General features: G+C 44.1%; 1 protein-coding gene across 2 annotated transcripts in view; it reads left to right on the plus strand.

The window, feature by feature from the left end:
• pgpep1 (pyroglutamyl-peptidase I) overlaps window positions 1-13,236 on the plus strand; it is a 48,508-nt gene that overhangs the window by 2,772 nt on the left and 32,500 nt on the right. For both annotated transcript variants that reach the window (XM_048559513.2, XM_048559512.2), the window contains exon 2: window positions 10,935-10,987. In XM_048559513.2, coding sequence (XP_048415470.1) covers window positions 10,935-10,987 — 53 coding nt within the window. The remainder of the gene's footprint in view (window positions 1-10,934; window positions 10,988-13,236) is intronic.

Here is a 13,236-nt window from a genome sequence, read left to right on the forward strand (position 1 = left end):
CAACCCTCTCCGTGCATTTCTTACCCTAGACACCGGGCAATTTAGCATGGCCAAGTCACCTAGCCCACACATCTTTAGACTGTGGGAGGAAACTGGAACACCTGGAAGAAATCCACGCAGACATGGGGAGAATTTGCAAACTCCATGCAGACAGTTACCCGAGGCGGGGGGGGGGGGGAATTGAACCTGGATTTCTGGTGTTGTGACACAGCAGTGCTAGCCACTGTACTGCTGCCATGAGGTCTGAACAAGTTGATTTTAAAATATCTTCACATTAGCCTGTCTCCCACATTTGTTCTTGATTTTTTCCTGATGAATGTTTGTCTTAAGAGGTGGATGGAGAGAGTGAGCAAGGGAGGACAGAAGCAACAGCTATCCTGGAGATGGCCCTTGTTGACGGTGTCTCTCCTGAAACAATGAAGGACTGTCACAAACTTTCCACTTCCCAGTCTCCAATTTGACTTGATACACTCTTCAGTTGAGATAGATCAACAACATCTTAGAATTTTATAGTAAATCTGTCCCAGGGCATTTCACAGTAAACAAAATTTGACCCGGAACTGCATAGGGATATTTGGATGAATCACCAAAAACTTGGTCAAACAGGTAAGTTTTAAGGAAGGTCTGAAAGGAAGAGGGTGAGGTGGAGAGGTGGGAATTCCAGAGCTTAGATCCCGGGGACCTACTGACCCACCTTCAATACCGGAGAGATTTTAAACTGAGGATGCGAAGGAAACCAGAATGGAAGCATCACTGAGATTTCAGTTGGTAGGATGTAGCACTGGTGGTTGGGGTTACTGCTGCCAGATCATGGGGCGATTTGGAAATAAGGCTGAGGATCTTAAAATCTAGTAATTGTTGCTTGGGATCCAAAGGAGGTCAGTGTATATGGATGATATGTAAGTGGAACCTGGCACGGGGAGGGGCTTGAACTTCACCTACTTGTGATGCCTCTGACCTGGATGTGATCGAGGTGAAATGACCAGTGTCCTGTTTATCACTCTGAGTAAAAGAAAAGCATGTATGTTTTACTTCACAACATGTCTCTACTGCAGGGCATCATTGGTGAGCTGCTGTTTTTATAATTTGCATCCACTCTGCACAGTGTTGCTTAATAGAGTTTAGAACAAAATATCTAATTGCTGATGTGGTGAGGCTAAGTGTGCTGAACTGAAACTAACTGGTGAATGTAACAGTATATCTTTCACGTGTTTCAAATGAATACTTAATAAGTAACTCAGTTACGAAGTTCCATTTCAAGTCAAGTTGACAGAATCAGTGTGGCCTGCAGGTGTAGACAAAATCTCCTGTGTTGCCTTGTAAACCAGCTGTACTGTAAGATTTGAACTTTGTACACTTCATAGCCAGGACGTCATGACCAACACACAGGAACTCCTTGCTATCGTTGTGTCCTTTATGCCGAGTTATTCTACCAGGTACAAACAAACTAACTGCATAGATTACTGGGAAACTCAACACACCTGACAGCATCTTTGGAGAGAAAACTGTTAATGCTTTGAGTCCAGTGATTCTTCAACTTAGCAGGATTTAGGTTATTGCTGACTCAGTTTGGGGACAGAAGCCTTACTGTCATTGGACACTGTATCTGCCTTTTTCACTTCCTGTTGGCATTGCAGAGCGAAGATGACAGCAGCTGTGGGTAATGATTGTGATCAGGACTGCACACCTCACCCACCCAACCCCCCCCCCCCCACTTAAGAAATTGTCAGGTGAAAAAATGTAAGAACTTGTATTTTTATAGCACCTTTCACAATCTCTAGACATCTGGAAGTACTTTAAAGCCAGTGAAGTACTTTTGAAGTGTTGTTGCTGATCTAATGTAGGAAGTGGAACAGCCAATATGTTCTCAGCAAGATCCTACAATATTAAAGTGTGTTTTTTTTTCTGTTGATCAAACCTTAAAAATCAAGCCAGAATATGAGGGAAAACTCCCAGATCCTCTTCCAAACATGTTTTTTTTCCTATGCCCAACCCAGAGAACAAACACTTTAATGTCTCATTTAAAAGGTGTCACCGCTGACAGTATGGTATTCACTCAGTACTGCACTGAGACTGAGAGCTAGGATTATGTGAGGATATCTCTGGATTGAGACTTAATGTAGGCTGAAGTTATGGGTATGAGTGTTACTCTGCCACAGTGAAGGATTATCAAGATTGAAGCTGGTGGATCAAGTTTTAGAGTTGAATTATCCAACTCATGTTACTGTGTCTCTAAGTTCTATTTTGTTTTAAAATAGCTTCTATTTCACCTCCCAGTTAGGAATGCTTTGTTGTTTGAATACAGGTCCTTTCAGTATCAATTGTGTGATCAGTGTGTTAATGAGTTATTTAGCTGCCTGCTCTGTATGCCAGCCAAACAGCAGGGATAGATAATTTATGTCTTAGCTTCATCCTGCAAACTATCTAACGTTTACTGAGCAATTCTGGAGTGTCAACACTGCATAAGGATGAGAGGTGGCTCTTAAGTCTATATTAATTCGGTTGAATGATCATTTCTTTACTTTCCAGGTAACTTTGACTGTTCTGTAGCATTTCCATAATGATGTGAAGTGCTATTTGGCTAATCCACTTTGGGCAGGTTGTTCAGAAAAGGAATCCTACCTTCCTGAGGTGTTTCTTGAACCTGGTTTCCACAGTGGATGATAATGTGTGGAGCAACTTATTCTGCCACAATAACCTCTGAAATTTGACAGAATTTCCACATTTCTATCTTGCATGTGACACGAATCTCATATAATTTAAGAAGTGCTGTCATTGTCTGCAGATGAATCCAAAAATTCCAGCAGCATGAAGAATTGGCTCCTGAATTAATCATGGGTAACAGCCAAATGGTGTTTTTTCTTTGCTTCAAACACCTTGTTTGATCATTATTTCTAATCAACCTGTTCAACACGTTATAACACCCCTCCGGTGCAGATGGGACTTGAACGTACAGTTCCTGAAAATTAGAGCAGTAAATTAACACCATAAGTGCAAGTATTTTGAATCAAGATGTTCAAACATAGTGTGACACACCTCCAGAGCAGGTGAGACTTGAACCCAGACTTTCTGGCCCAGAAGGAGGGTCAGTACTGCTGAACCAGAAGACCCCTACCAACATGCTATAGACTTGGGTAACTGAGGAAGACCACAGACCGAGGCTTTTAGTGTATCCACCAACTCAGCGCAAATGGTGTCACAATAGATTGGACACTTCTTCCCCCCACTCCCCCACCCGACAATTGCCATGTAAACAACAATTTCTGTTGCCAGAGTTTTCTCTCTTGCATTCATCAGGATAGATGCAAGAATGTCAAATTTGAAAAGGGAGCAACAATTTAAGCTGCATGAATAGTGTGATGGGTTAGATCAGATTGGCCAAGGTGTTGCGATCGAAAATGCAAGATGAAACGCTTCAACTAAAAGTATTGCTGAAAGAAAAAGGCAGTGTATATTTTGTGCCACCAGGCAAGTACTTGTTGTTATTGTTCATTTTCTGAAGAAGGGCCTGGGCACGAAACATCAGCTTTCCTGCTCCTCTGCTCGGCCTGCTGCGTTCATCCAGCTCTACACCTTGTTATCTCTCTCTCTTGTTTATCTGACTTTGTTTTCCCGTATCACTGTGATTTTAACAGATTATCTAGTCACTTAACTTAGTTGTATGTGTTGGCTTGCAGTGTGCAAAACAGCAACCAAATCTCTGACAAGACAACAGCGGCTATGCTTTTTTTAAAACAAAACTAGTTAACTATGCAGTGCTTTGGGACTTAAGGTTGTGAAAGCTGCTATACAAGTGCATGTTTTTTAATATTACAAAACAATTAGCAAAATCAGTCTTTCAAGAGCTGAATTTAGATCCCTGTCCAATCCTTCACCTTTGTATTTTCCAATGTTGTTTGGTGTCTGCTATTCTTTGTGCAGAGTTTGAGACAATTTTGTTGCTTCTCTATCTCTGCACAGTTCTCCATGCCTATGTCCCCCTGAGATTGTTGTGCTCCTCTAATTCTGGCCTCTTCTGCGTTCCTAACTTTCATCACTCCAGCCTTGATGGGCTTGTGTTCAGCTGCCAAGGCCTATGTGCCGGAATTACCTCCCTCAATGTCTCCATCTATCTCTTTCCATTCCCTTTTCCTTTACTTCACTACATTATTGCAAGTCATGTTTACTGACAGAGCCAAGCATAGTTCAGTATAATAGGCACAGCAACTGAAATCAGGAATATTTGCTCCTTTCTACATTTCAATTTGTACTGAGCATTTTATTTTGAAGTCTCTTCAGAGGGTACCTAATGTGCACAGTCACTTCTCTTAGTCAGAATGTGTGCTAGTTTCACATCAGTTATTGTTTTCACAAACGTGTTAACTCAGATAAGTGTTCCTCTATCTTGCAGATGCATAACATTATTTTTTGTTTCACAAAGCTGGTCATTGAACTCCAGCCTGAAATGATCATGCACCTTTTGATCTGTGGTGCTCCTATAAGAAAGATTTGTATTGTATTGTTCTCCATTCACTCACTGTCCAGAGGTTGTGGCTGTGAAGAGACTCACTTCTCAAGTAGGCAGGGTGTTGCAGAAGAGATAATGGGAACTGCAGATGCTGGAGAATTCCAAGATAATAAAATGTGAGGCTGGATGAACACAGCAGGCCAAGCAGCATCTCAGGAGCACAAAAGCTGATGTTTCGGGCCTAGACCCTTCATCAGAGAGGGGGATGGGGGGAGGGAACTGGAATAAATAGGGAGAGAGGGGGAGGCGGACCGAAGATGGAGAGTAAAGAAGATAGGTGGAGAGAGTGTAGGTGGGGAGGTAGGGAGGGGATAGGTCAGTCCAGGGAAGACGGACAGTTGCAGAAGGCGTTTGGTACACATCTTCATTACCCAGAACATTGAGTTTAGGTGCTGAGGCATCATGCTGCAGCTGTATGTGACATTGGCGAGGCCATTTTTGGAATACTGACAGATTCTGGTGGCCTTTTGATAGGTGAGAAATTATTAAACTTGAGAGAAAAGATTTAAAAGGATGTTGCCAGGTTTGGAGGATTTGAGCTAAAGCAAGAGCCTGAATAGGCTGGAACTTTTTCCCCTGGAGCACTGGAGGCTGAAGGGTGACCTTTATAGAACTTAATAAAATAATGAAGGGCATGGATGGGGCAAATAGACAAGGTCTTTTTCCTAGCGTGGGGTTGTCCAACATTAAAAGGTATAGGTTAAGGTGAAGCGGGTAAGATTAAACAAGGATCTAAGGGGTAACTTTTTCATGGAGGGTAGCACATGTATGGAATGAGGTGCCGGGGAAGGCAGCAGTGAAGGAGCAGCAATATATTTCCAAGTCAGGATGGTGAGTGGCTTGGAGGGGAACTTGCAGGGGGTGGTGACCCATGTGTCTGCTGCCCTTGTCCTTCTGGGCAGTTGTGGGTTTGAAAAGTACTATTCAAAGATATTTGGTGAATATTTGCAGTGTATCTTGTGGATGGTACATGATAGATGCTGCTAGTAAGTGTTGGTGGTGGCAGGAGTGGTTGGTTTTGGGTATGGTGCCAATCACGTGGGCTGCTTTGTCCAGGATGGTGCCAAGTTTCTTTCATGTTGTTGGAGCTGCACTCTTCCAGGAAAGTGTGGAGTATTCCATCACACCTGACTTGCAACTTTGTAGGTGGTTGATAGGCTTTGGGGAGTCAGGTGGTGAGTTACTCACCACGAGGTTCCTAGCCTTTGAAACGTTCTGGTGACCACCATAATTAACTGGCTGTTCCCTTACAGTTTCTGGTCAATGGTAACCAAGATGCACTGGACTCTTCCTAAAGTCTATCCCCATCCACTTTTTGCACACAGTCTATGTTGAATTGAATTGTTGTAACTCACGAGTGCCTCCTGGACAGAAGGTCCTGTGACCTCCACCACTTAGAAAAGTGTAACAAAACTTCTTGGCCACATGCCTTGGACGTATGTTAGTTGCTCCTTTATCGATGGGTCAAAATCTTGAAGCTTTACTTGACAGCTATGACTGTACATACCACAGCAACTCCATGTGGCTCACCACACCTCCTTGAGTTATTGGGCATGGATACCAACTACCGACCTTGCCCATGATGGTCACATCGCAAGAATGTGATTTGACAAAAATCACTCCCACAGGTGGTTTGCCAAGACAGTGATGGGAAAGGAAATCTGGCAATATTGGAAATCTGAAATAACTGCTGGGCATTCACGTTGTGCCTGACTACATCATGAGAGTTGACAAGACCAGGAAATGTTTTGAATTGAGACTGGTTGTAACTGAAATGTTAACCAGTCATTTCAGCTACTGTGTAATTCCTTGTCTCCAAAGCATCTTCTCCCAAACTATGCGCAACCTGATCTTTTGTTGTTGAGATGTGGCAGCTGTCACATAAAATTCTTGGCATCAGACAGTTGTGGTTCTGATATTAGATTAGAGGTCATCTATTTCCGTTGTATGACCTGCCTAGGCTCATCTGTTGCTGAAACCCTCCCTATTTGAATGCGCTCCTTTTTGACTACAACTCGCTTTAAACTTGTGTTTGTCTAAAGGTCTGCTCCTTCTATCACCATTCTCTCAAGGCCCATTTGCCCCTCATTGTCCTGTTTACACGCTCGATTACTACCATTTCAAATTTCTCATTCTTCAGTTCAAATCTGCAATGGCGTTTCTCCTCCTTTTCATTGGAACTTCATCCTATCTACAAACCTCTGAAATCTCTACATGTCACCATTTTCTATCACTGCCATTGGTGAGTGTCCACTAATCTCTAACCTCTTAATGCCTCTGTAGCAGTTTGGGACTCCTTGAAACCACCTTTGACCAATGTTTGATCATTAGGCCTAATATCTCTTTAGGCTGTATCGGCGCCGCCTCTTGCTCCCCAGAGGAGCTCGAACAGTTCATCCACTTCACCAACACCTTCCACCCCAACCTTCAGTTCACCTGGGCCATCTCCAGCACATCCCTCACCTTCCTGGACCTCTCAGTCTCCATCTCAGGCAACCAGCTTGTAACTGATGTCCATTTCAAGCCCACCGACTCCCACAGCTACCTAGAATACACCTCCTCCCACCCACCCTCCTGCAAAAATTCCATCCCCTATTCCCAATTCCTCCGCCTCCGCCGCATCTGCTCCCACGACAAGACATTCCACTCCCGCACATCCCAGATGCCCAAGTTCTTTAAGGACCGCAACTTTCCCCCCACGGTGATCGAGAACGCCCTTGACCGCGTCTCCCGCATTTCCCGCGACACATCCCTCACACCCCGCCACCGCCACAACCGGCCCAAGAGGATCCCCCTCGTTCTCACACACCACCCTACCAACCTCCGGATACAACGCATTATCCTCCGACACTTCTGCCATTTACAATCCGACCCCACCACCCAAGACATTTTTCCATCCCCTCCCCTGTCTGCTTTCCGGAGAGACCACTCTCTCTGTGACTCCCTTGTTCGCTCCACACTGCCCTCCAACCCCACCACACCCGGCACCTTCCCCTGCAACCGCAGGAAATGCTACACTTGTCCCCACACCTCCTCCCTCACCCCCATCCCAGGCCCCAAGATGACATTCCACATCAAGCAGAGGTTCACCTGCACATCTGCCAATGTGGTATACTGCATCCACTGTACCCGGTGCGGCTTCCTCTACATTGGGGAAACCAAGCGGAGGCTTGGGGACCGCTTTGCAGAACACCTCCGCTCAGTTCGCAAAAAACAACCGCACCTCCCAGTCGCAAACCATTTCCACTCCCCCTCCCATTCTCTTGATGACATGTCCATCATGGGCCTCCTGCACTGCCACAATGATGCCACCCGAAGGTTGCAGGAACAGCAACTCATATTCCGCCTGGGAACCCTGCAGCCATATGGTATCAATGTGGACTTCACCAGTTTCAAAATCTCCCCTTCCCCTACTGCATCCCTCAACCAGCCCAGTTCGTCCCCTCCCCCCACTGCACCACACAACCAGCCCAGCTCTTCCCCCCCCACCCACTGCATCCCAAAACCAGTCCAACCTGTCTCTGCCTCCCTAACCGGTTCTTCCTCTCACCCATCCCTTCCTCCCACCCCAAGCCGCACCCCCAGCTACCTACTAACCTCATCCCACCTCCTTGACCTGTCCGTCTTCCCTGGACTGACCTATCCCCTCCCTACCTCCCCACCTACACTCTCTCCACCTATCTTCTTTACTCTCCATCTTCGGTCCGCCTCCCCCTCTCTCCCTATTTATTCCAGTTCCCTCCCCCCATCCCCCTCTCTGATGAAGGGTCTAGGCCCGAAACGTCAGCTTTTGTGCTCCTGAGATGCTGCTTGGCCTGCTGTGTTCATCCAGCCTCACATTTTATTATCTTGGAATCTCCAGCATCTGCAGTTCCCATTATCTCTGATTAGAAGACCAGTTGTTTTTGGAGGGTGAAATGTCTCACTCTAGAGTAGGACTCCCCAAAGTTGGGGCTTGGAGCTCCAATTCAGGGATCGCCAGATCTGAGCAGTAATGACTGCTATCGAGATCTGACCAAGTAACAACAGCTGTGCTCCTGTTCTAACTTGCTGCTGTCAATTCCTGACAATTTTCAAGTGTCAGCGGGTCGTGATGAGAAGTAGTCAGGGAAACTCTGCTCCAAAGGGAGATGAGCAGCAAAAGCTATTGTTTTTGTCAACATATTTCATACTCTGAGAAAGGAGGTGTGACTAGGATAAATAAATGTCATCGAGCAAAGTTTCTTTGAACGGGAAGAGGGTTTTCTGCTCATCTGGTTTGCTTTGCCATTCAGTGAGATGGTGGGTCTATCCAGTTCTCTTCATTCCATAAGCTTCAGTTGCCGTTGCCAAAGAAAAAATTGATCAGTGTCAGTTTAGGAACCTTCAGTTGATCCCAGCTCTTATTTGAAGGGCCACTTGCAGATTTCCTTTTGTATGAAGAATTATTCATAATTGATGTAACCTTCACATCTGAGCCAGTTGTTTCAGGGTTAATGCTCCCCAGCTCTGGGTTTCTTTCTCCAGACGAAATAGTTTCCCTATCTGGACCTGAATCACCACCTTTAAGCATCTCAAACCCCTCAATTAGATCACTTCTAAGAACTCCTAAACTCAAGGGGGTGAAAGCCTAGCCTGTACAATCAGTCCTCATAATCTACCTCTTAGCCTTTTTATTAATCTGGGCTCTCTCTGATTTCTCTCGTTTTCTAACTGAGGTGCGATGTCCAGGATTGAGCTCATCACTGATGTCAAATCAGAATGTTTCACTCTGTTACATTGTTTCCATTACTTTGTATTCCTCATAACCTTAGATCACAGTTCTGTGATGTTAGTGCAAGTTTGTACTTTGATTTGATTTGTTATTGTCACGTGTATCTACAGTGATACATTTTGTTTTGCATGCAATACACGTATGCCTGGTTGTATGGTAATTGGCAAAAGTTGAATGTGTGATCCAAAATGTTGGCCCGATTTGGAGGCAGAAGGATGAGCGCAGACAGATTTGGGGGTAGAAAAAACACTCACTGCCTGACATTTGCTTTTAGTTCATTGTCAGAGTTTAAGGGCATTGACCTGATGCCCAGCATGACCCCATATGCAAATCTTTCACTATCCGCAACAAACCTTTTGATACCATTAACTTCCTATAGTCTATTAAAAATGATGTGGCATTGTACTTTAGATGAGGTTACAACTGTCTTCCTGCAGTGAGATGTTTAAGTTTTCCTGAAGGAAAATAAGTATTGTGGCTGCAAGAGTAGCTCTAAAGCTAGGAATTCTGTGACAAAAACTCCCTTCTTGTCTCCCTAATCCTTCCACTATCTACAAGGCATGCCAGGAGTGTAACATGAACTCTCCACTTGCCAAGAAGGGTATAGCACCAGAAAGCTCTTCAGTGGTCTGCTTGACACAACGATCCAACATTGACTTCCTCTTCTTCCGAAACACATTAGAAGCAGTGTGTACCATTTGCCAGAAGTACTGCAGAAACTCAAGTTATTTCATGCAGTTGAGATTGGGGCTCATCTCCAAGTTCCTCTTGAAGCCACACATCTAACTTGGAAATATATCACCATTCGTTCATTGTCACGAAGTAAAAATCCTGGAATTTCCTCCCCAAAGGCATTGTGGGTGCCCCCACATCCAAAGACTCTCTTGGTTCAAGAAGCCAGTTCACAACTACCTTCTCAAGGGCAATTGGGAACAGGCAATAAATGCTGACCTAGTCTGCAATGCCCACATCTCATGATCACGTACAAGCAAAGACCCAGTCTGTGTCACCCTCTCTTATGAGTCATCCTCTTGGTCCTTTTTGTTGTTCTATGGAATACAAAAGTTGAAACATAACTGTGAACTAATATGTCATATTAGAAAGACCACAATGGTTTTGTTCATTCAGAAACTTCCCCCATAAAAAGCAATGAGACAAATACTGCACCAAGTGATTGCTTCTGCCTCAACCACCAACACTAAAATACAATGATCCTGCATACAAGGCCTCTTGTTATTTGAAATAGTATCATGAGATCTTTTACTGGCACCCAAGAGAGAAGGTAGGGTTTTAGTTTAACGTCTTCTGTGAGTCTACAACTTTGACAGTGCAGCACTCCCACTGCACTGTGCACATTAGCCGTGCTTCACCTGACGAAGGAGCAGCACTCTGAAAGCTTATGATTTCAAATAAACTTGTTAGACTGTAACCTGGTGTCATGTGACTTCTGACCACATTAGCATGGATCAACTAGGTCAGACTCTGGAGTGAGTCTTGAACTCCCAGACTTTGAGCTGAGGCTATTATCTAGAGTCGGTTAACACTTCATTCAAAAATCAAGTAAAGGATTGTCATGTGTGCCTATTGCTAGTGTTTGACTAGCCTGTTTATGAAGTATCAGTTTTGTTTGTACTTCACAGTGTTGTAATGTCGAACACTTTGATTTTTTTTAAGGCTTTGGTCCCTTTGGAGAACACACAACCAATGCAAGCTGGGTTGCTGTGCAGGTAAGCTGACTGTTGATGTTTGGTAATTATAAAAAGTGTTTAGTGTAGTGGTTAGCTTACTGAGCGCTCAACACCCTCTCTCATCTCCTCCTCCTCCTGCCACCCAAACCAGTTGCTAATTTCTGTTGCCTCCAATCCTCAGCGATCACTATGCTTTAATTCTGACCTCTTGAGCACTCCCAGTTTTACTTGCTGCATAAATTGCACCTTTATCTAACCCTGAGCTATGGAATTCTCTGTTTAAATCTTTCCTCTCTTTTTACCTTAGTTTCTGCCTTCATGATGCTCCTGAAAGCCTAACTGACTGTCAAAGCTTGTGGCCATTCACCCTCGTAATTGCCTGTTTGGTCTCAGTGCCCAATGTTTTTTCTAAGGTACTCCTGTGAAGTGCCTTGAGGCATTTAATTGCATTAAAGGTGCTATATAAATGCAAGATGTTGTTCATAAGTAAGCCAGAGGCCCAGACTGAATTTCTAACAATGTCAATCCAGATCGCATCAGTAGCAGTTTGAGAATTTGAACTTTAAAATCTAGAAATAAAATCAATAGAAGTGACCCTGAAGCTGTTAGATTGTCAAAAACACAAAGTAAACATCAATTGACTGAGCTAGACAAAGGATCAGAATTGCAGTCATTCAAGAATGTGCCTCTTCATTGCTTTCTTTCCAAGAAGATGACTGTTACTGGTGAAAAGGCATTTCTTTCTCCTCTGTCAGCTTTAAGTATTCAGCCAAAAGGTGTTACCTCTGATAATACCCAAGCCCTGGATTTGGGTCTTAATGCACAACTGCTGACCCAGATCTGACTGCAAGTGCAAGCTAACAGCTAGTGGACAATCAATGGGCCTTTTAAGACAGTAGGTATACAGGAACAAGAGTGGACCATTCAGCCTCAAATTTGTTGTGTTATCTAATTAGAATTTGACTGATCTTTATTTGCTGTAGGAAGAATGTTGTGAAACTTGAAGGCCTCAGAAAAGATTTACAAGGAAGCTGCTGGGTGTGGAGGGTTTGAACAAAGGGGACAGGTTGAATAGGCTGAGGCTATTTTCCATGGATTGTCAGAGGCTGAAGGGGTGACCTTTCATAGCGGTTTGTAAAATCGTAAGTGGCACAAATAGGTTGAATTGAAAAGGTTTTTTCCCCCCCAGGACAGGGAATCCACAACCGGAAGGCATAGATTTAAGGTGAGATAGGAAAGATATGGAAGTGATCTAAGGGACAACATTTCATGCAGAGGGTGGTGGGTGTTTGGAATGAGCTGCCAGAGGAAGATGGTGGAGTCTGGTACAAATACAACATTTAAAAGATATTTTGGTTGTAAGAATACTAAGGGTTTAGAGGGATATGGATCAAATGCTGGCAAATGGGACTAGATTTATTTAGGATATCTGATTGGCATGGATGAGTTGAACTGAAGGGTCTGTTTCCGTGCTGTATGTCTCTGACCTGACTTGATTCCATTATCCCTCATTATCCTTGTCTAACAAAAATATATCAAACGTGGCTTTGAAATTTTCATTTGAACTCCATCCTTAAGTTCCTTATTTTAAGGAGGGACAGTATCCTATTTTCATCATTTGTGCGAAGAAGTGCCTTGGTCTGATTTGAAGAGGCTAGGATCCCATGTATTTTTGACTCCTCTGTTAGCTGGCGTACTGAGAATTTTCAAGACACACAATAAAGTGCTTCACAACTTTCTCAAAGTTTAGACATGAGCAACAAATTCTGCTCGAGCTAGTGATGCCCACATTCCCTGAATGAATGAAGAGAAAATACTGCTGTCATGGCTGTAATCATTAGAGTGAAGAAAGCCAGTCTTTTTGAGACCCTGAGGCAATAAAATGATAATTTTGATTTACAGACCAGGTGGAGAGATGCTTTTTAAGAGTGCAGATCTTTTTCAAAGCCCTTTGGCCACTTCCTGGTTGTAATATGGTTTCATGCATGAGCTCAGTATCGACTTCTAATTGTATTCGTTTACACACCCTCCACCCCGCCCCCATCCTGCGCCCCCGACATTGACCCTAAACACACTCAGGGGCTTTGTACTATTTATTAGTGCTGATCTAGACAACAGGCAGTGGGAATGAGCCAGCACAAAGGCAAGCGACCAGATGTCTGTTCCTAAGGCAACAGGATCTGCATTTTCATCAGAGAGCCATCAGTCAGAAATGTTTAACGTTGGTCAGTCGGCTGTGTGATGACGGCTGGCCTCTGTTTTCCATTCCATGACTGACTCTAAGGTTG

The sequence above is a fragment of the Stegostoma tigrinum genome, chromosome 30 (genome assembly GCF_030684315.1).
Source record: "Stegostoma tigrinum isolate sSteTig4 chromosome 30, sSteTig4.hap1, whole genome shotgun sequence".
Taxonomy (NCBI): domain Eukaryota; kingdom Metazoa; phylum Chordata; class Chondrichthyes; order Orectolobiformes; family Stegostomatidae; genus Stegostoma; species Stegostoma tigrinum.